This window comes from Maylandia zebra, linkage group LG16 (genome assembly GCF_041146795.1).
Source record: "Maylandia zebra isolate NMK-2024a linkage group LG16, Mzebra_GT3a, whole genome shotgun sequence".
Lineage (NCBI taxonomy): Eukaryota > Metazoa > Chordata > Actinopteri > Cichliformes > Cichlidae > Maylandia > Maylandia zebra.
This window is the reverse complement of record NC_135182.1, coordinates 14,323,885-14,346,842: the sequence shown is the minus strand read 5'-3', so window position 1 is coordinate 14,346,842 and position 22,958 is coordinate 14,323,885. Positions and strand designations below refer to the sequence as shown.

General features: G+C 40.1%; 1 protein-coding gene and 1 long non-coding RNA gene across 19 annotated transcripts in view; both read left to right on the top strand.

Moving 5' to 3' along the window:
- The window catches only part of mycbp2 (MYC binding protein 2), a 64,986-nt gene that overhangs the window by 7,011 nt on the left and 35,017 nt on the right, over positions 1 to 22,958 (top strand). For 14 of the 18 annotated variants that reach the window (XM_004568013.4, XM_004568012.4, XM_004568011.4 and 11 more), the window contains exons 3-28: positions 2,414 to 2,629; positions 3,830 to 3,983; positions 4,184 to 4,380; positions 5,432 to 5,674; positions 6,020 to 6,091; positions 6,292 to 6,388; positions 6,485 to 6,558; positions 9,232 to 9,370; positions 9,590 to 9,666; positions 10,862 to 11,066; positions 11,168 to 11,332; positions 11,476 to 11,634; positions 11,768 to 11,972; positions 12,110 to 12,255; positions 17,495 to 17,605; positions 17,989 to 18,093; positions 19,617 to 19,736; positions 19,846 to 19,927; positions 20,176 to 20,293; positions 20,457 to 20,815; positions 20,956 to 21,128; positions 21,599 to 21,724; positions 21,950 to 22,077; positions 22,292 to 22,383; positions 22,508 to 22,642; positions 22,773 to 22,856. In XM_004568013.4, the coding sequence (XP_004568070.1) occupies positions 2,414 to 2,629; positions 3,830 to 3,983; positions 4,184 to 4,380; positions 5,432 to 5,674; positions 6,020 to 6,091; positions 6,292 to 6,388; positions 6,485 to 6,558; positions 9,232 to 9,370; positions 9,590 to 9,666; positions 10,862 to 11,066; positions 11,168 to 11,332; positions 11,476 to 11,634; positions 11,768 to 11,972; positions 12,110 to 12,255; positions 17,495 to 17,605; positions 17,989 to 18,093; positions 19,617 to 19,736; positions 19,846 to 19,927; positions 20,176 to 20,293; positions 20,457 to 20,815; positions 20,956 to 21,128; positions 21,599 to 21,724; positions 21,950 to 22,077; positions 22,292 to 22,383; positions 22,508 to 22,642; positions 22,773 to 22,856 (3,782 nt within the window). The remainder of the gene's footprint in view (positions 1 to 2,413; positions 2,630 to 3,829; positions 3,984 to 4,183; positions 4,381 to 5,431; positions 5,675 to 6,019; positions 6,092 to 6,291; positions 6,389 to 6,484; positions 6,559 to 9,231; positions 9,371 to 9,589; positions 9,667 to 10,861; positions 11,067 to 11,167; positions 11,333 to 11,475; positions 11,635 to 11,767; positions 11,973 to 12,109; positions 12,256 to 17,494; positions 17,606 to 17,988; positions 18,094 to 19,616; positions 19,737 to 19,845; positions 19,928 to 20,175; positions 20,294 to 20,456; positions 20,816 to 20,955; positions 21,129 to 21,598; positions 21,725 to 21,949; positions 22,078 to 22,291; positions 22,384 to 22,507; positions 22,643 to 22,772; positions 22,857 to 22,958) is intronic. The other 4 variants (XM_004568014.3, XM_004568003.4, XM_004568007.4 and 1 more) reach the window with 3 other exon arrangements.
- LOC143412999 (uncharacterized) lies at positions 14,131 to 15,489 on the top strand. The gene is made up of 2 exons (XR_013093555.1): positions 14,131 to 14,609; positions 15,179 to 15,489. It is a non-coding gene; the product is annotated as an uncharacterized LOC143412999 (long non-coding RNA).

The following is a 22,958-nucleotide window of genomic DNA, read 5'->3' as shown; positions in this document are numbered from 1 at the left end:
GAGTACATCTGTTAGGCAATTCATGATGCTATGGACTAAAAGTCAGGATATCTTGTCTTCAATTTATCTTTCATCTGTGGTCCATGACTTCTTGTTGCTCAGTAAAGGGTTGGTTGCAGTAGCTTAGGACTGCTAATGTATTGCAAACATATATGGAAATTCTATACCACTCTCCATGATGGTGCTCTCCACACTGCTCTCTCAAATGGCATGAAATGATGAGTAATGCTCCTGAAAAATTTAATTTATCATTATACTGCTGCGGCTCTTGTAGTGATGGTGTAAAAAGCTATTTTGGTGAAGTGTGCTGCATGTGAACCCACAATATTGAGTTTGGCTGCTACTTCAAATATGTCTCAAAGCCTAGTGCTGTCATACAGAGATGAGCTGCAGAAGTAACAGTTAAAAATTAAATAAAAGCTACTGCAATTGCTTTATGTAGATGGAGACATGTCTATAGCGATCAGAACGTATTGTTTTGATCATATAAATCATTTTTATTCACATAATTGATACATGATATAACCAGATTTTTTTTTTTTCCCCTTCTTTTTTGTATTTAAGAACATTTATAAAGTAACAAACCGTAGGTACGACTTTATGTTGTAATTTAAGTACCTCTTTGCACTAAAGATTTTGGTTTCTTTTATCTAGCATTAACTCCAAATCTTTGAATTACATTTGAATTACAACCGTTCATTTAATTACATTGAACGGTTTGGAAGCAAGACACAAAAAAAATTGTATAAATATTAATCAAACAATAAATGTCTTGGTATCCAGTTCTTGTAGAGACGGGCCAAAACTGCTGAGCTTCTTGCATTAAACCCACAGCTTCAGCTTGCAGGATTTTGATGTACCTTACCCTTCGGTTTTTACTTTATCTCCTCAGAAATCATATTTTCCTTGCTTCATGGGTTGTTACAGTCTTCTGTGTTCAAAAAGGCTTTAAGTGCTCCGTGCAGACAATGTGCTCCTTTGTAAATACTGCACAGTCACTTGGTCACAAGAGGCTAGGTAGGAAAGCAGGAGACATAAGTGTTAGATGAGGGCTGGAGGCTGATTTGAGCTGAAAATGAATGACCTTTCTTCCCAAATAGATGACATCACCCTCTGTGACGGTGATGCCAAAAGTGCAACACTGGGAGAGAGGGACAATCGATCAATGTGATTCTCTAGAGGTTGCCTCAGGACTGTAGATCAAAATGCTTTGCTTGGTGGGATGGTGAAAGCTTATCAGTTAGTTTATCAAGTTTCTCTGTGAGCTGTAGTTTCTCCAGTGATTATTTGGATTGGAGTCCTTAATCTTTGATGTAATGATTAGGATGCAAATTCTCCCTGTTGACTGGTCCAACTCGTTTACATCAGTGATGGCTGACTTGATATTACAAACAGCACTTAGTGTAACACAATTAAACAACATGCAAGAGGCACCATCAGCAAGACTTCTCTAAAATGTCTTTTTGTTTCTAATCCCAGTAGGCATGGGTAGAGATTGTAGACTGTTTGCCTGTTCAGTGTTAATAATTGAACCTTTTAATTATAATTGTGTAACATAATGAGGATTTTTAAAAATATTTTTAATTGAAGAATTATCTGCTTTAAATTTCTCACCTCACTGCACAACAGTGATGATTTACGTTTATTATTATCTTTTTATTTATTTTTTTAGAAATAACTTGGCCATGCCAGCTTATTTTCTCTTGAGTGCCTTTTAAAACTTTAATTTCACCACCTTTTTTGTTGCAAAGACATCCTTAAGCATTTTTTCAGTTTAACTTTTAAGTTCAGCTCGAACTAAGTGGACTAAAGGACACGTTTGCGCACTGTTTATTCAGAATATTGTGTAATTAATTTTTGCAACCGCGAAAATGGTCTTGAGCGGTTCTTGAAATTGGGAAACGCTCGCCTAGTCTGTACAAAGCAAGTGTCCTTAGGAGTCTGAAGCAGAATGAAGAGTTCTTTATTTTCACAGTCACCACGTGAGAGGACAGTGATGGAACTAACCGTGTAAATATGGTGTTCAGCAGACGTCTTACACTCCCAATTTATTTTGGTTATATAATTTTGTTTCAACTTGCATGTAACAGAAAACATCTGCACAGAGTCCCTGAGGTGTAGATTTCGGGAGATTTTCTCTGAGGGATTCTTACCTCATTTGTTGTGGTCAGTAGGCAATGTGCTTTAGAAGTGGGGAGGGTATCGTCAGTGGGCCAAATTAAATTCCTTCTAAAGTAACTGAGTCATGAGGTACACAAAGGAGGAATGGATTACCTACTTGTCAATGTACAGCAGTTATTTTACTGTACCAAAGTGTATTGAATTTTACTATAAATATTGATGTTACAGTTTATAAATGTGGTTTATAATGAGGATTTTCTAACCGACCCTCCTCACTCTTGTTTCCACACAGGCCGAGAGTCTAGATGGAGCACTCTGCGTGCCAGACATCAAGCTACACAGCAACCCTTCTGCATTCAATGTCTACTGCAACGTGCGGCACTGTGTGCTGGACTGGCAGCAAAGAGAGGCCTCCCTGGCGCTGGCCTCCAGGAGCTCGGTACAGAGCGGCGACTCAGACAGCGAGGAGGAGGAGGAGTACCGCGAACCAGCCGTGAAGCTGCCAAAGGTACAAGCAAGGAAGAGCAATATCAGCTGCTTATGTTGTTGTTAGCTGCACTTCCTACTAAAGCGAGCCAGCGTATTCTTTTGATGGATCTGTGAGATCCTTTAGGGCTTATTGTTTTTATTGTCATAATTGAGGTTTGTGTTACCAGAGATTTCAAACAACCCCCACCCCAAATCCTGTGAGGCTTCCCCAACTATGTCCTTTTCTCCGTGTGCCTGTTAGAAAAATAAATTCACTCTGTGCCCCTGCTGTTGCCGGGCTGACATTTACACCTGAGAGCAAATTTTACAGTTTGATTTCTAATAAAACTGTCTAAATTAGCTTTCTAAATCTGCATGACAGAAAATTTTTGCTCAATGAAAATACTTGCATCTTATGAATACTGAGTGCTGCTGCTCCCTCGTTCACAGCATTTTTGGATTTGACTTTTTTTTTTATTACTATTATTTTTATTTATTTTTAAAAACCAGATCCCCATCACGATGCAATCCTCTCAGGGATTTGTCTCCTTCTGGTCCCGATCTAGTGATCTTTCACTCTTTGTTTCACACTTCATTGTTTAAAAATAATCCTGACTAATCAGTTTTGTTAAGATAAATGTTGTTTTATCACTGATACCTATGAAATGATTGGTATTGATATATTTGCCAATTTGATCTTTAATTTTAGCTCAATAACGGTGGCTAACAAACACTGTGATCGTAAGCGTCAGTGAAGTCTCAGCTACAAAAATCTTGAAAGTCTTTTTAAAAATATTATGTGTTTTGCAATTTTCCATTATTTTTTCGTGCTGTGCCATTTGTATCCTCCTGTACATTAAAAAAAAAAAATCCATTATACTATATTCGTTACACTGATTTTAAGCTTTCACAAAACAAGTTCTTCAATGAGACATGAAAGGACATTTGAATCATTATGTGATTCACTAACAAGCAATTCTGAGAGGGGAATGCTGAATGCCTTCCACTCTTCTCCACATAGCCAAGTAGGTCTGTCATTATACAAAATCTAAGTCCTTCGTAGTCCTCTGCATGCTGTGGGGCCCTGATCAGATGTAGTGGCATTGACTGTAAACATCCACTTCAAACCTTTTAGGGCATGCTCATCTGTTTGTTTTAAAATATATAAAAGAAAGCAATTTAACTTGGAGTGCGTTGTTGATTAGCTCATAGAAACCGTGTTCCTTTGGTGCATCTGCAGATCATTGGCATTGGCCTGTGTGGGGTTTTTGAGCTGATAAAAGAGACTCGGTTCTCTCACCCTCTGCTGTGCCTGCGTAGCCTGCAGGCCTTGCTGGACATGCTGCAGGGACAACAGCCTGAGGGCTTCCAGACTGAGCCACCTGATGTGTTAGGTAAAGCAGTATGTGTACTGTCTAATGCATTCCAATGTAATTAGCATATTGTATTTGAAGTATAAAATGCTTATTTTTATGTTGAATCTACCAAATATATAACGTTTGTCGTTATTACTTTGTTCAGCCATCTTTACATATTACACTTTAATTGTTTCCTCAAATGGCCAACCTTCCAACCATTTCTTTTGCTTTGCCAGAGTCTCTTTTCCAGTTGTTGTTGGAGACCACGGTTCGGAGCACAGGACCCAATGACCCAACGGGACAGGCCATCACTGCGCTGTCCTGTGCCTGCCTCTTCAGTCTGGTGGTGGCCTGGGGAGACACGGGGAAGATCCTCCAGGCAGTTTCTGCCATTCTTACAAATAATGGCAGTCATGCCTGCCAGACAATACAGGTAAGCAACTAATTCAAACAAATTTGACTGATTGTACATGTGTGTCTTAACTCTTTTTACATGTCTATGATTCATTTTCGAAATCAAAGACAATGTAAGAAGAGTGTCAGTCCACCCTAGTCTTTGTACTTTTTTGTTATGCGTTTCTAGAACAAGTACATTCTGAGATTTCACAATATTTAAATGATTATCTGTTTAAATCTCAGTCAGATGTCTTGGAAGTAGACATTTATGTGATCCTCTTTGGTTAAGCACAAGCTGGAATCCGTTGAATATGATCTTTTCAGTTTCTAAACATTTTCCACCAGAACATGTAACCCTTCTCTCATGTGCTCCATATTGGTAAACATGTTTTTGATTACCAAAGTGCATGCTGAAGTGGATAAAGGAACCTGGCTCCATGCGTTTCTCAGTGCAGGGAGTCTCAGGGCAGTGTCTGGACAGCACAAATTGAGTTTTGGAAAATGTCAGGCTGCTCTGATCTCCGGTTTGATTATTTTACCCTGACTGCATTCTTCCGCCAATTACTCATTCTTCTGTTTGCTTCTGTCCATAGCTTGTCTTTTGCAATGTTTTTTTTATTTCCTCTGCTCTATACCAAGCTGTTCTTTCGAATTCTTTGCCAAGTTGAACAGCAAGTGCTAATAAGTGGAAAGGGTTTGTGACTGAAAACATACTTCTCCTTTTTCTGCATTTGGATGCAATTTCCACATGTGATTGTGGCATAGCGGGGACTTGTAGGCTCACACATTTTATCCTATATAAACACTGGGCTGTGTTTGTATTTGTTTTTTCCCCTTCTTTGCTTATCTTTTATGTATTAACTGGATTATGAATCATCACAATGGCAGTCAGGCTTTTTGGGAAATGTGGGTCTGCGCCTGTCTATGTTCCGTTTCTTTTTTTCTTTTGTGTTTGTTTGCTTTTGTGTTAACAGTAAGATCAGAAGTATGTGTAATGGCTGCCATGGGAGATTGTGTGAAAATGCCACAGACAAAAAAATGTACAGGAAACTGCAAGTTTTCCTTCTTGTCTTCCTAAATCTCACCAGGTTCCCACCATACTGAACGCGTTACAGAGGAGTGTACAGGCTGTTCTGGTGGGAAAGATTCAGATCCAGGATTGGTTTGGAAATGGCATCAAACGTGCAGCCTTGATGAACAAGTGGGTCCTGAAGGAGGTGACCATTGATGAAGATGAGCGCTGCCTCCTGCAGACTGATGGTTCCTTCCTGTATTTGCTCTGCAAGGATGGACTCTACAAAGTGGGCTCTGGATACAGCGGCACTGTCAGGGTGCGTAGCAAGAGCTGCATATCAGCTGATAGCAAGAGCTGCATATCAGCTTTGTGCAGTTATATTGCTTGAATTTTTCAAAAGCTTTCTGCAGCGTCAGAAAATGACTTGGCTTCAAAAAACTTCAAAATGTTTTATTTTTTTTAAAAATACCCAGTTTATGGAAAAAAAATTTGTTTGGAGCAACATGGTTTTTCTTCCAACTTTTTTACAGCAGTGCTTTAAAAGTGAAAATTAAGATCATTTTCATTATTCATCAAATAAACCTTTTTTGTTTTGTATGACTTTATTTAAGGCTTGTAACTGTTAGTTTTTGTCTTCTCGTGTGTATTCAATTCCTCACAGGGCCACGTGTACAACTCCACGTCTCGAATCAGAAACCGAAAGGAGAAAAGATCCTGGCTGGGCTTTGCTCAGGTGAGTAATGCAAATATTGACATGTACACATTTTTCTTACATTTTGTTGAATAAGAATAAAGAAAACGTTGAAATATGTGTACGTGTATACGTATTTATATACACATGTGTGTATATATGTACGTATACACGTGTGTGTGTATATAAACACGATTGGAGCTAGTCATTGACTTCATTGATCATCTGTGTTTTGTCTTCAGGGGTATTTGTTGTATCGGGACACAAGTAACCACAGTATGTCGGCCCTGAAGATCAACCCTGAGACTCTGGAGCATGAGGGGACGGTTGCAATGCCAGGTGATTTATTGACTTGTATTTAAACACCTCAATTAGGCATTAAATTTTCAGTGAACAAAATATCAGGTATATTAACCATCACATTGAATTTTGCAGGTCAGCATTCAGATGGACAGAACATCATCTTCACTGATGGAGAATATATTAACCAGATTGCAGCCTGCAAAGATGTAAGTTTAGTGTTCCTGCTAAAGCCCATCAGTATTCAGTTTTACAGTAACACACTTCATCTTTTTTAGACTCTTAGAAGAATGTGGTGAACTTAAACTGAAACTGATTCAGTATGCAAAATATATGTTTTTCCTGCATGTTTAACTAAACCCTGAAGAAGCTAGCTGTGCATCTGTACTGCTGAGTCTGCTGTAAACACAGGGGAGAGAGCTGGCTTTATTATGCACCCACTTTCTTTTTAATTCTAATGAAATTGTAGTTTTGAATTTTGAATTAAGATAGTTGCAAATTTATTCACATTAATATAAATCTATAGGCAAGGTAAAAGGCTTTCGGTGCAGGAAGCTATCTGGTTTCCATTTGTAGTTTGCTTATAGTCCATGGTCAATAGACAAATCATGTTTGAACAGGCTTAGATTGTCCATTAACATGGCAAGGCAGAGAGGCAGCGTATTTCGCCTAAATGCAGTTGTGAAATCATCTGTCAAACAACGATTTAGCTTTAAGCCTTTGAAAGTTATCTGCTTTCATTAACGGTGACTGGCAGATGGAACAGGAAGTCTTGCCCTACTCATCTGATGACTACACAGGAAGCATCAAGAAACTTGCTGTTGACAACAGAAGCAACTGCTGGATTTATGGCCCTGCATTTATAGCCATTTGCATAGCTTTTAGGCTCTGCAGAAAGCAGGATTAAGGAATTCAACCAATGCAGAGGCCAGCAGTGAGGATGCTATATGTAGGCTGACTGAAAATTAGTTGAAACATTTGCAAACGGAAAAACAGCAGTGTTCGCTATGGCGTGCGATCAGATATCAAGAATACATTAAGAGAAGCAAAAAAACGGTGGCTGCTGTGGACGGTATATGTTGTTTGGTTTGCTCTGCATAGCATCTATGGATTACCAGTGGAGTACCACGCTTGGACCATGAAGTTCCCAGATTCAAAAAACAAGTCGCTGATTCGCTCAGAAAAGCACGTCTTCCATTAGTACCTACTTGGATCGGCTCAGTGTGTTTTCCATTGCAATAGAGTACAACCTAAGCGTGTGGGGTCGTTATAACAACACAGCCAAGCATCCCGTGACATAATTTGTGTGTGACATGAACGCTACAACAAAAGCAGACATCAAGGCAATGGTAGATGTGCTGATCAGTCTGACGTCACATTTTCGGATCGCTTTCAGGTACTAAAAAAAGTACCTGGTGGTACCTACCAGATATTACCACTTAATGGAAAACCTTAAAACCTGTGTCAGTCCGTACCAAGCCGCCCCAAGTAGGTAAAAATGGAAAAAGGGCTATACAAAGAATTGTTTTGCTTCTCTTTTGAATTGTCAAACTTGAATTGAATGGGGAAAGATGGCCACTTCATACCAGCTGGTATGAATTCTCATAGTGACAAATCATTTTTACACGCACTTGTGCAATGACATCCTTACCTTCTTAACAGTGCTATCTGCTTCGTTTCCTTTTGTTAGTTAAAATGAGGTTAACTTTTCAACTTGACTGGACCAGTGAGGCATCTGTCCCTCCCTCACTCCAAAAAGACTCTCAGCTGATCACCAGCTGTGCCGTACAGGGGGTCCAGCTGTGCTTGTGTGTGTTGTGTATATGTGTGTGTGGCAGTGAGGCAAATGGCACCACATGTGGGTATTCTCTGGAGAGCTTAATCTCTCAAGCAGTTATCTGCATAAGCACTCTGTAATGTGAGTGGGGGAGGGGAGTCTCTGAAATCCATATATCTGCCATTGCAGCAAGGCTGTTTCTACACTAATCAAAGGGGGTGGAGTACTGCATGGGGCTCAGAAGCTATATGCATTTATAGTGATCAGCTGGCAGCTTAAACCACCTATAGTTGGAGTTTAATGATTTGAGGCCCATATGCTCTGCTCTGTGGAAATTAAAGCACATTAGATGAGTCTGTCATTATCACCACGCAGTGAAAACCAGAATAGTCCCACGTCCCAGCATCCACCCCTCAGTTATATCCCTGTTATCTTATAATTATTTCCTCGAGGTCTTCCCATTTTTACTGTTTTCTTTTCTGTAAATCGTCACGGCCATAGTCATATGTCCTGCGCTCTGCCATGAATCAATGTGATCAATCAGCGTGTCACGCTCTACACCATGCTATTAATATTGTCACTGAAGGGGATTTCAGTACTTCTCTCCACTAATTTATATATAAAACACAATTCTGAGTTGATTAATAAGTAGAACCTGTGAAGAATGGACAAGATTTTTTTGCACCTAAAACTTTTTGTTTTCTGTTTGTAGTCCAAAATCTATTGACTTTATTTGAGAGGGCTTTGGCTGCATACATGTAAACAGCTATCATGAAAAGCAAAAGAGTGAATGTGCTTTAATATACACAATGATGAGCAGATTGAGATAGAAGCTTTGGGCTAGATGTCCACACTAAAAGCCCCCAAAATATTGTCCGTTATCCCCAGAGGCTAAGTCAGCAGACTAGCTAATAAGTTGTAATGAATGAGTAATTGATTCTTCATGCAGTTCATTAGTTATTCACTTTGGGTGTGACCCATTGTAATGATGGGAGCAGGGATGCATTTTCTCTAAACAGAAGTGTCTTTTGTTAAATGGGCCTGGACCATACGTGACACTGTTGCAGTGTTTTGCCATGAAGCTAAGCTGTGTTCTTTCCTGCAGGATGGTTTTGTAGTACGGATCTATACTATGAGTTCAGACCCGGCCCTGCAGCAGGAACTGCAGCTTAAGCTGGCAAGGAAATGTCTGCACGCTTGTGGCATCTCTCTTTTTGACCTCGAGAAGGATCTGCACATCATCAGTAAGTGATGCAAAATACAGATAATATGTGTAATAAAGCTTCACATGCTTTTGTATACCTGCTGGAAGCATTCTGCAGTATACTTGTGTTTGCAAGGTTGCAAATGTGTCAAAAATTGCTCATAACTTAATGGGATTCTTTTTTTTAAAAAATGGTGCACAGTACTTCCAATCCTGTCCCCTTGTGTTTTTGGCTCTAAATGCTATGTTCTTCTCTCAGGCACAGGCTTTGATGAAGAGGCAGCATTGCTTGGAGCAGGCAGGGAGTTTGCTCTGATGAAAACTGCCTCAGGAAAGGTGAGACTGGTGGCGTGTCTGAAATGTTTAACAAAAATGAATGTTGGAAGCGCTTCAGCTGCTGAGCTTAAGAGCTTTTGTCTTGCCAATGACAGACCAGGCACTTTGAAGGGTGAACCTGTGGTGGGGGAAGGACTCAGTTGTGTTCCTGCTTGTTTGACTGCATTAAGCCCATCGTACAATTTAACATTCCTGCAGTTTATAACATCTGTACATAGTTAGCCTTAGTCAGATTTTCCAACATCAAGCTGCACAAAAGCCTAATAAGACAGACCTTTATGTTTAGGAAATGTTTGCTAGCCCTCTTAGCTAAATTATCTTTAAATAATACAAAATTACAGAGTTGTTTTTATGTCTTAATGTCTGCCTTTTTTGTGCTGTCAGGACACAGCCTTTATTAGTGGTTATAGGCAGGCTGAGCTAAAAAGCTTCTGAACTGGCGTTCCTGTATTTCAGCCAGCTATGCAGTGAGTCTCGCCCTACAGTACAATGTCAGCAACTTCAGGGAGGCACAACAAGGCAGACTGGAAGAGAAGCTTCCTATAGTTTTTGAATTTATATAAGAGTAGAATCAACAGGTGTTATCAAAACTGTCGATACAAGTAATTAAGTGATCAGAGGTTTACAATACTCTCTTGTATAATAAGATGAGAATGCTAACTATGAATGTGGTTTGGGTGTGTGATTGTTTGTGCCTTTTTATTTTTTGTAGGTGTGGCACAGTGTGCTTCTCTTCTGCAGTAGATAGCAGTCTAGGATAGTTGTGTGTTACACATTCCTTTGTGTAGAGACCTAAACTCACAACGCGTTTTATCTGCATATTACCAAGAGTGGATGGGTACAATGGGAACAGATGAATTTTATCCATAAGAAAGTATAAGCATTTAACTCATGACCCAGATTGGGTATGCTTAATGCATGCTACTGTTCTCTCAAATGCTACTGGAGGTAGTGGAGTTGTTTCCAAAGTGAGTGCTGGATAATCTGAGTCATAAAAATTATTTTGCATACCACACCAGACTTTTACATATATGACTAAAAGCTCTTGTATTTGAATTGGCAGCATACACACAAACAAACTTTAGTATAAGAGCCTCAGACTAACATTTTGTAATCTTAAATTTTCTTTTAAAACCCAAACTGTTTTCAGTCTTTTTGCATGTGTTTAAATGAGTCTCCTTGTGTTTTATTTTAGATCTACTATACAGGAAAATACCAGAGTCTGGGTATAAAACAGGGTGGCCCATCAGCAGGGAAATGGGTGGAATTGCCCGTTACGAAATCTCCGAAGATTGTCCAGTTCTCAGTCGGCCATGATGGCTCTCATGCGCTGCTAGTGGCTGAAGATGGAAGTGTATTCTTCACAGGGTCTGCCAGCAAAGGGGAAGATGGAGAATCTAGTGAGATGACTGTTTTCAAACATTCACCTTGTTAAAACCGGAATGAAAGCCAACTTGGCTGAGGAAGCTAAATGTGATGTCTGTTGTGTTCTTTTTTTCAGCTAAAAGTCGTAGACAGCCCAAGCCGTACAAGCCCAAGAAAATGATCAAACTGGAGACCAAGACAGCCGTGTACACAGCATGCAACAATGGCAGCAGCAGCATTGTCACCAAGGATGGAGAACTCTACATGTTTGGCAAAGATGCTATATACAGTGACAGCACCTGTGAGTTGACAGAAACGGAGCATAGATATTTCAACATTCCCTTGTCTGGTTTAATCAACGCTCTACAATAATTAAATTTTGTGTCCAAAAGAATTGCTCATTCTCTAAAATCTTTATATTCAATATTATTTTCCTCTCTACAGGTCAGGTGACAGACCTCAAAGGTCATTTTGTAACTCAGGTTGCCATGGGTAAGGCTCACACATGTGTTCTGACCAAAAACGGTGAAGTGTGGACGTTTGGGGTGAATAACAAAGGCCAGTGTGGTAGAGACACCGGAGCCATGAGCCAGGCAGGAAAAGGTGAGAAGATGGACAAACACACACAGACAGATAAACATAATAAAATCACTCAATTTGAGTTTTCCATTTAAGTACCGTTTTAAATTCTGATCGATCTGATGATTTTCTTTTTTTGTGGACATATCTGTTGTAGCATTTGGTGTTGAGAACATGGCCACAGCCATGGATGAGGACCTAGAGGATGAGTTGGAGGAGAAAGAAGAGAAGAGCATGATGTGCCAGCCAGGCATGCACAAGTGGAAATTGGACCAGTGCATGGTTTGCACAGTGTGTGGAGACTGCACTGGCTACGGTGCCAGTTGTGTCAGTAGTGGACGACCAGACAGAGTGCCGGGAGGGTAAGAGACTTATGTCAGGACAGCATCTGTGTTCTTAGGAACCAAAAAAATACTCGTGACTGATGGGATCTTTTTAACTGCATTAAAAAAAAAAAAAGTGATATGAATATCTGTTTTGTTTGTTTACTTTGAACCAGTATCTGTGGCTGTGGATCTGGAGAGTCTGGCTGCTCAGCGTGTGGCTGTTGCAAAGCCTGTGCCAGGGAGCTCGATGGTCAGGAGGCCAGGCAGAGAGGCATCTTTGACGCTGTGAAGGAGATGATTCCATTGGACCTGTTGTTAGGTATGCTAAATGATATCTTCCAGCATATTAAAGCCCAGATTTTAATCGTGTTGGCGCAGTGACAAATCCAAGGAGCTAGCCAAAGAGCTGCCCATGCTATTTTGGTTCATGTGAGTGTAAAAGTGCAAAGGGAGTGGGCAATGAAATATTCAAGTAAGGATTAAAAAAAAAAAAGGACTCTCTGTGTGCCACATATCTCATCGTTCTGAAATTGCTCTGCCAATCACAGTGAGAAATAGAGAAACGGCATTTCCAAGAAGTCCTTAAGTCCTCTGCATGGTTTACACCTGCATTTGGGAGAGCAACAGTGGCACGCAGCATTGTTAAGCTGCAGGATATAACATTTCCCGCATAAACAGGAGAACACGAAGTTACATGGACTGCTGAGAGTAGAGGTATATGTGGTTATTCTGTGGCATCCAATCGTGGTAAATACAGAGGATGGCGGTGCATAACAGCACTACCCTCTGGTCTGGCAGTTCTAAATTAGAGGCTGCAATTCTGTCAACATAACAGAAGTGAGTACACGCCTGTGCAGTGTTGCTAGAGTATCAAACGATTCACTTTGCAGTAAATGCTTTACAGTAAGGTTGTTCTTCCTTTTTTATGAAACAAAAGGTTCAACTTTTTAGAATGATGGCTTTTCACAGCTCTTTGCACAAAATTTCTGGAAAGAAAAATCTGCTCTTCAGAGACAAATAGTTTTAGCTGCTCTTTTCTAGAGTGGTTATGTTGCTCCATTTTTCTCTTTAAGACTCCCCAAAGGTGTTCTGTTGGATTCGAGTGAGGCGAGATAGTTTCTCCTCTTGTGTGGTTTTGGCAGTGTGCTTCGAATTGTTGTTATGCTGGAAGGGTTCTGGTGACCGGGTGCTATCTTGTCAGCCAGTATTTTAGTATATCCACAGGCATTTATGGTTGCCATCTATAAATGTTCTCTCCCCAAGACCTTTAGCTCTCATGCTGCCCCTTATTATCGCACTCCCACCTCACTGCTTCGCTGCTGGTCATTGCATTGACTGTTGTAGTTGTGGTCTTATTTGAGCTGAGCAGATTTATCTTGATGTCATCTGACTGAAGAATGTGTGCTCTCAATAGACATCGCATTTCTTTTCTCGTTCTTTAGCAAAGTTTAATCTTGTAGTTTTTTTTTTTTTTTGCCAAATAGCAAGGAGCTTGTTGTTTTTATTTTTTCTCTGACACCATCCATAGAGCCTGGTGTTATGCAGTGTCCTCGCATTGTTCGTTTTCTCTCTTGATGACCAGAGTTACAATCCATAGTGTCTGCTCTCAGTGGATGACCACTGCTTCTTCTCATTAGTGATACTATGGCTTTGGTTTAGCTGCATTCTTCCTGTATTGTGCAGTAGCTTTATTTATTTATTTGTTTTTTAATGCTTCTGGTTACTTTTTGAGGAATAATGCAAACACAGATAAAGCCCATAAATCCCAAACTGAGCAAGATCCAATGTTCACAGGTCTATGTATTTTGATGATTATACAGTTGGGTTTAGTGGACATCATAAGTAGGGCTGTGCGATATGACCAAAATCTCATATCCCGATATAAGACATCTATCGTCCGATGACGAAATGAATCATAAAATTTTAACATTTTCTGTAAATTCTGTAAATCTCGGGCAGCTTGACTTGCGTGAAGTGTTTCCAGCTGGGCGTCATGTGCCTGGAGTCCAGTGTTTTAACAGATGCATGAAACTATACATTTTTAGTCATAAGTTATAATGGCCGCCGTTTTCTTTGTGATTATTTATTACACGGCGTGATGCGTGGAAAAGCCCGTTCTAACATTTGAGTCTAAGGTTTATTTTTTAGCACCTGACGGCTCTTTTTTTTTTTTGCTTCTCATCCGTAAACGCTGCATACTCTTTCACGTGATTCAGTTTATTTTGAAAAGTCTCAACAGGATCTTGAGCTTTATTGTGAAAGGTTTATGTGGAAAATAAACAAGCGGACGGCAGAGCCACGCGATGGTTTTACCATCATTGTTGCTAACAACAACACATACTAACAGTCGCTTGTCCGTCAGTATTGTGGTTATATTAAATATAAGAGAAAGAGAGAACTTTAAGAAATTAACCCTCTGATGCATAGTGGTCACTGGAGTGGACAGCTACTAAAACGTACATATCTCTTTAATGCATTGGTTTCTATGGTGGAACTGCATATTAGCCTCTAGAGTGCTCTCTGCTGCCATGCTCCATTGAGGTCAATTCAGTGTTCAGTTAGTGCAACTGCAAGTAAATTTCCTCTGAATCAAAGATGGCAGACAAACTGTCACCCCTGCCGACCACTGCTGGCATATCCTGTCAATCCTTCTATGCTAAAAGAGCCCAACAGGTAAAAAAAATATGATGATATGCAGTAACATCTAGGGAAGGATATTATCTGTTTGGAATAATAATAATAATAATAATAATAATAATGGATACTTTATTGATCCCCATGGGGAAATTACTTGTTTTTCTCTGCATTTGACCCATTCACTCAGTGAAGCAGTGGGCAGCCCACTAAGCAGGCGCCCGGGGAGCAGTGTGTAGGGACGGTACCTTGCTCAGGGGTACCTCAGGGTAGCCGTTAAGTGGATTCGAACCGCCGACCTTCCGATCATGGGGCGACCACTTTACCTACTGAGCTATCCCTGCCCGAAAGAAATTGTTAAGAAATTGTTATGTCTAATATGTAGAAAACTACAATTAACCATGTGTCCACTGTAGTGGACATCATGCATTACCCACTATATTTTTTTAACATAAGTCATAAATTGTCTCACTGTTTTTTGGGACTGTTTTGGTTATAATTAAGCATATAATTGTTACATTTATAAGCTACTCATTTAAAATATATATTTCTGTGCAGATCAGCTGTAGTTTGAGTTACTATAATAATTATTTTATCATATTTTGTAGACTTCAAATGCAGCAAAGAATAAGGCAGCGTACAGAATAGTCCAGGAAATTCCATCCAGCTCCAGTGATGATGATTTCATTGATGAGTGCAGTGATGATGAGTTCAGTGATAAGTCCAGTGATGATGAGAGTGGCTGCCAGAGCAGAACAGAGACATTGGAACTACGGATGATGAAGACACAGACAGTCAGGATGCAGAAAGTGAGAACGATGAGGGGCAGGATGAAGAGGAAGGTCAGTATGATCAGGGAGCTGTGGGAGATGGGTACATGGCACCTGACCATACTCAAGCCCGCAAAAATATTTGGAAAGTCCAAGACAATGACTTGGTTGGAGACTTGCCTCCTTTTCTAGGAGAGTGGAAATTGAATGTGGAGGGGAAGGATCCCATAGATTTCTTCAGACATCTGTTTCCAGCAGATCTAATTGATAATATAACATACAACACCAACTTGTATGGGAAAGAACTGTCAGTAACAAGAGAAGAGATTCTCCCTCCAGCAATGCAAAAGAGGAAGACCCAGTGGGACCCCACAACCCGTGAAGTGGAGAGCAGTCACCAAAGTAGCCTGTGAGGTCAGGTTTGCCACAGGATATCACTGGCCCCAACTGACCGAGGTGAAAAATGCAAACAGGTGCCATGATGTTGTGTGCACACGGAAGACCAAATACATCTGCATGCAATGCTGTGTGCCATTGTGCCCTGGATGCGTTGCAAACTTTCGCACAGCCTAGGTGTGATGAACATAGAACTGTTTGGAGATGCAGAGACTAAGATGTCAGTTTGTGTTTTCTTCCAGCATGCTACTAAGGGCTTGGTAATACTGTCCTGCATCGTTATAGAACTGTGTAGACTCAAAAATGTTTCTCTTGTTGGAGATAGTTTGCCATATTCAGGTGTAGGATTCATAGCTAGGACTGTTGATTGGTTTTGTTATTTACGTCTAAACATTGGGGCCTTATGAGTTGAAAGTTCCAAAAAAATTGCTGAGATGTTTTTCAAAGGATACAAGCAAACAAGTGTTTGTATATTTACAATAGAACACAAGGTAATTAATTTTTACAGTAAATTCACAGTATTTCATGCTAAGTGCTCAGGCGCATGTAGTCCACTGGAGTGGACAAGTTTATAACTTTATAAAAAAACATATTTTTGAAAAAAAAAGAGTTAAACATTTTTTTTCATGTCCTGAGAAGAATAAAAGCACTTAAGAAAAAAATCTTGACCAAGGCTTTCATAATTCATGCATCAGAGGGTTAATATAGCCACTACACTGACCATCAAAACAGTGAAAAAATATTGCCGTAAACAGTTTATTTGCAACACCACGAAACAAACGATGGCGTAAAATGAAACGATAGACGTTTTTATATCCTCATCCGATATATATCGTTATATCGAACAGCCCTAATAAGTGTACTCAGTTTTGTTGTCCTTTTTGTTTCTACTTTAGGATCAGTATTAATAATAAAGCCGTTCCTTTTGGTTTTTAAGAGAGGAAGCACTCTGTTTGCCAACTTAGAAATAGTGCTATTTATAATTTGATATACATTTAAATAACTTGAGATTAAAGCGATTCATGTGTAGTCACTTCTGTTCTGTTCATTCTATATCCATAGTACCAAGTCTCAACCATTTTAATAAGAAGGTGATCAAAGAGTAGAAATCGGTCATAGATTAAAGTGCAGGTAAATGGGAATCCTGCTTTAATCACAATATCTCCAAATCTGTGCAAAGTATGAAATCAGATACATCGTCCATCATTAAACAACTCCCCATCTTAAAGGTCAGGGAAATGTAAAACAACTGGAGAGCTACTTGCGCTGGTTGTTGCGCCTTCATGAAAATATGCTCTTCTTTTATCCTTTATGCTCTGTCCTTCATGCAGTATATTCATCTTGGCTTAAACACCACCTGCATTGTTTACATTTCACTTAAAGCTGCAAAGACTGACAAATCATATGCATGTTAAAATCTTAATGCATATAGATGATGTGACTGTAGCAGCTATATGTTTAGCTGTACATACCTGAGAAAGATTGTCCAGGGCTTAATGTAAGCACTGTATGCTAAGCTTATGAAGGCATGGTGCTTATGCTACATGTCATAATGTTTGTTGCATTTGCTTGAATACATTGCGCACTTGTCACTCATCCTTGGTTATAATCCTTGTGTCGTGCAGAGTCGTTGCTTCTCCATCATGTCTCTCCATCATTCATTGATGTGTGTCTTGTTTTGTTCCGCCCTGCTTTGCCTTCCCTCCTCCTCCTGCATCCTGTCTGGGCTGGCTGTATCTGCGGCCTTTTTGTTTTCAGCTGTGCCTGTCCCTCCCCCTCCAGGAGTCAACATTGAGGAGCACATTCAGATCCGCCAGGAGGAGAAACGACAGAGGATCAATCGCCGGCATAGGTTGGAGGAGGGAAGAGGTATGATTCAGAGCTAGGGGACTAACTTTAATGAAGAAGTGTTTGTTTTGGGATGTAGAAAGGACACATTTCTGTGATAGACATTTCAAATAGGAGAGACTATGGAGATGGATGTAACAAATAGGCTTAATTGTATGTCCATCCTTTTTAAAAAAATAAATAAATAAATAATCAAGTTTCAGGTTACCGGTACTTACAGGTGCTGTTGTGAGCTTGGGTGTCGTGCCTTGGTGACTTCCCCCTTGCTTGTGTCTCTAGTTTTATTTATTTATTTAATTTTTACATTTTCTAGCATATGTGTATGGTTGTGGTGTAGTATTATCATGTGTTGTTTCCCATTTGTGAGCATTGTGCATGCATGTGAAAGTTTCTTTCTCCCCCAGGCCCCCTTGTTTTCCCCGGTCCCATTTTTATGAACCAGCGTGAGCAGGCCCTAGCCAGAATAAGACCCCTTCAGGCACTAAGGCATAAACGGGACAAGCACAAAGGTACTACGGTCTTCACTAACTCAACGGGTGCAGAGACACCCCTTTGACTTATCTCCCAATCTGGCTGTCCCGCCCACCTCCTCTCACTCTTTGAAGGCAGGACTCTTGTATCTTCACCAGGTCTCAAAGTTTTCATCCACGGAGTACGATGCAGTTAGTAAGACGAAGGTAGAAAGCTATGTCATTGCCTAACTGGATTTACCGTCACCCCCATAGCAAATAGATAAAGCTACTGCATTACAAGCAGAGACACTGGGGAGAGTAAGCTTTGACAGTTGACAAGTCTGACACATTTTAAATGTGAAACATTTCGTGGAAATGGCTTAGATGTGTCATCTTAACATTAAGCTTTGTTTGGACACTCATTGTTTGGACACTCAAGTGTTGAAATTGTTAAGACATTAATCAAATAAGTCGAATATGGCCATATATTTGTAGGGGTTTTTTGTGGGTTTTTAAACTTTTTTTTTTTTTTTTTTTTTTTTTTTTTTGGAATAAAACATCACTTTCCTTTGGAAAAACAACTGCTGGATATGAAGATGGATCCTTGCTTCTTTCCCCCCCCCCCCCTCGTCTAACCAGCATAATCCTGGAGGACAGAGAACATAATATAATGTGACTGTTAAATACCTGTTGAACCCCCTTTTTTTTTTTTTTTTTTTTTTTTTTTTTTTTATATTAAGAAAAATGTCATTTGGCTACAAAAATGTCAAATATATCACTTTGTGTGCAGATGTAAAGCAAAAAACTAATGATATGTGCCATCTAAAGACATAAGAAGCATAACTTGTCCCACTGGCACTAATCACTGAGTGGTTTATTAGTCTGTTTTGCTTTGATGTTTGATGTGCATTTGTAAGTGTAGGTCATTTAGGTTGCATCTAATAAGCATTTTTCTTCATGGTTTTCACAGGCATTATGGCAGTGCCTGGTTTTGACCTCCAAAACTGCTTTCATGTGCTTAAGATGTCATTTTAGGAGCACTCTTTTTATTCTCTAATATTAAGTGTAGTGACAATGAACTAATTTCTTAACCCCTCTAATTTTGGCACCATGAGCCAGTCAATATTTATTTTGGTCCAAAAAAACAAGAATCCTGAATATATTCTCAGTCACTGTACTCACTGTAATGCATGGCACTCCTCTATCCCAACCTCCTCCTCTCACACACCACAGCTGTGACCTCCTGCAGGGCTCAGGGTAAACCAGACTTCCTGTTAACTCATAAGAGACAAAAACCCTCAATTCTTTTTCAAAACTGTTGGTAAGCTATAACAGAACTGGTTATCAAAAGCCTTTGTTATGACGGTGTGTCACTCCTTGCTATCGTTTTTTTTTTTTTTTCTTTTTTCCCTTTTCTCCCCCCTTTCTCCTTTCGTTTTTTTTTTTAAGACCTCTTTTCCCTCCAGCTCTGTTTTTTCGAGGATTGTGCAGAGGCTTCCACCTCAGCGGTCTAAAGCTGCTACTAAACTTCACTCTCTGTTCTGTGCTCAAATGTGCTGACTTCAGTGTTTGCCTTATAGATGGTAGCAGTGAGCGTGGGGAGAAGGATGCTAGCAAAATTACAACCTACCCCCCGGGGGCTGTGAGATTTGACTGTGAACTGCGAGCAGTTCAGGTCAGCTGTGGTTTTCACCACTCAGGTGGGTGCTTTTCCCTCATAACAATCACTCGGTTAGATTTACCTTGATAATTATAGAAGTTGTTTAAAGCAACTAGTAAGAGTACAGTAATCGTCATGTTGGTTTACAGTGGTGCTTATGGAGAATGGAGATGTCTACACATTTGGGTATGGTCAGCACGGGCAGCTCGGACATGGGGATGTCAACTCCAGGTATTCTTGTCAGATGACCTTGTTTTTTCTTTAATGTGATAGATGTATGTTCAAGTAAAAGTAATTATTTGTTAGCCGTAGAATAGTTTCTGTAATTATCCCTGTATATTCTAGTATTATTTAAACATTAAATAATTATAGCAGAACAGACAAATGTCATGGGTATTAAGAGGGAAAACTACATTACAATCATACATTAACTGCAGTTTTGTGGACACACAAATTCATTTAATTTTTTCCCTGCTTAGGGGCTCTCCAACTCTGGTGCAGGCTCTTCCTGGTCCGAGTGTGCAGGTGACAGCAGGCAGTAACCACACAGCTATTCTCCTCGTGGATGGGCAGGTCTTCACATTTGGCAGCTTCTCGGTGAGTAAACAGAATCTATTGCAATTCTACCGTAATGCAAAAGTAATCTTTTAAATGTAACAAATGTAACCTTTGTTTTAATCGGTCACGATTGCTTTTGCAAGTGCTGCAGATTTCTTTTGCACTTTGTTTCTGAAACTTAACACTCTCCTTGCTTTTCCAGAAAGGGCAGCTTGGTCGGCCGATCCTGGACATGCCCTACTGGAATGCCAAGCCGTCTCCCATGCCCAATATCGGTGCCAAATATGGACGAAAAGCTACATGGATCGGAGCCAGTGGGGACCAGACATTCTTGCGAATCGATGAGGCTCTTATCAACTCCCATGTCCTAGCTACTTCAGAGATCTTTGCCAGCAAACACATCATTGGCCTCGTGCCCTCCTCTGTGTCTGAGCCACCACCATTTAAATGCTTGCTTATCAACAAAATGGATGGAAGCTGCAGAACCTTCAATGACTCTGAGCAGGAGGACCTGCAAGGATTTGGCCTCTGTCTGGACCCAGTGTATGATGTTATATGGAGGTCAGTGTGAGGTCTATGCTTATGTTAACCAAGGGATAAGCTGGATTTCATCTCAACTCTTTGCTGCACTTTCATTAGTCCAGAAATATTTCTAATTCCTTGCATGTTTAATCCCTGTCATTATTTCCTCCTGCTTCTAGGTTCTTGCCAGCCACCAGAGAGATGTGGTGTTACAATGCAGTGATAGCTGATGCCAGGATGCCCTCTGCAACAGATCTGCAGGCTCGCTGTAGCATCCTTAGTCCAGAGCTTGCATTACCGTCAGGATCACAAGCAACCACCACTCGCTCTCATGGAGCCCTACACATCCTTGGTAATCCTTTACACTAGGCATTTACAGTGTCAAATTGCTTATGGGCCTTATGATCTTTTTGTAATTACCTTTTATTAAATCATTGACTTAACTTCTCTGATGGGGCTTTAGCTTAGTCTATGTAGCTCCCGGGTGTTTCAAGTTTTAGCTGCTGTTCATTCAATATTATCCAATGTGATAGACTGGTTGTTAACAAGTTGGACTTAATTTTATGCTTTTATAGAAATGTTATTCTGTATATAACTGTAGGATGTTAAGTTGTTTTTCTGGCTTTTTGTTTTTCCTTCTTTTTATGAGTGAACTCTTATTGTAAGTTTTTCATGGGAGACTGTAGTATCACCTTTTAATCAGTTCAAGAGAAAACTGATTTGACCTCAGTCAAACAAATGATGTGATTGCAAGAATGCTATGACCACTTCTGTTGATTGTCATTTGTTAGTAAGATGAACTATGCTGTTTCTTCCACTTAGGTTGCTTGGATACACTGGCTGCCATGCAGGAACTGAAAATGGGTGTAGCCAGCGCTGAGGAAGAAACCCAGGCCGTGATGAAGGTCTACTCTAAGGAGGACTACAGTGTTGTGAACCGCTTTGAGAGTTAGTTCTTGTTCATAAGTAATGACTGAAAGAGACAGGACTTGCACTGACTGATTGAAGGGATTAAGCAGCTGCCTAGTTTGATATATTGATGTTGATCTCATCAATATATCAAACTAGGCAGCTGCTTAATCTGTAACATTCAGTGAGAAAAAATGCCATGGAAAGTAAGTGATCATCTTTGTGACCTTCATAACCTGACTGTTCCCTTATGCGATGTTGCAGGTCACGGTGGTGGTTGGGGTTACTCGGCCCACTCTGTGGAGGCCATCCGTTTCTGTGCCGACGCAGACATCCTGCTGGGTGGGCTGGGCCTGTTCGGGGGACGAGGGGAGTACACTGCCAAAATCAAGGTGTGCAGTCCCTTGAAATATTTTTACAAAAAAATGCTTTAATTGCATGGATGTGCAAGTTTTTGAAAACCATAAGTCAAAACAAGGTTATGTAGGATTTTGAAATTACTACCATAGGTGTATCTTAAAGGGGTCTATGGGTTAGTACGGGCAGTATTTTTCTTTTTTTTTTTTAATTTATATAATATATTAATCAGTTTCTGTTGTTGTGCAGCTGTTTGAGCTTGGCCCCGATGGTGGTGACCATGAGACAGACGGTGATCTGCTGGCTGAGACTGATGTACTGGCTTATGACTGTGCTGCCAGGTATAGTTAATGTATTTGTATTTTTTGAAAGTGGTTTTAGCACTTAGTTTTGTGGCCATTTCAGTAAAGAAAATGTTGCAGAATCATTTTAAATGGCTTTAACTGATGGTGATCTTATTTTTAGGGAGAAATATGCAATGATGTTTGATGAGCCGGTGCTGCTGCAGCTTGGCTGGTGGTATGTGGCGTGGGCCCGAGTGTCTGGTCCCAGCAGTGACTGCGGCTCCCATGGGCAGGCTACCATCACCACTGATGATGGGTAAAACTGATTTACAGTCACCGTGATAAATCAGTAGAGCTGATGGTTTATTTTTCTATATGTTACATTCTTTTACATTGCACATGTTGATTTTTCATGTGTCATGATTTGTGTTTTTCCTCCCATTTAGTGTTGTCTTTCAGTTCAAAAGCTCAAAGAAGTCAAACAATGGCACAGATGTCAACGCAGGTCAGATACCTCAGCTGCTTTACAGGCAAGTACTCTCATTTTGTTAAAAGTGGTGCATGTTTTTTGGGGGGTTTGTTTTATTTTTTGGTGCCTGTCCAATAAATAAGCTTTATTCTCTTTTCATATT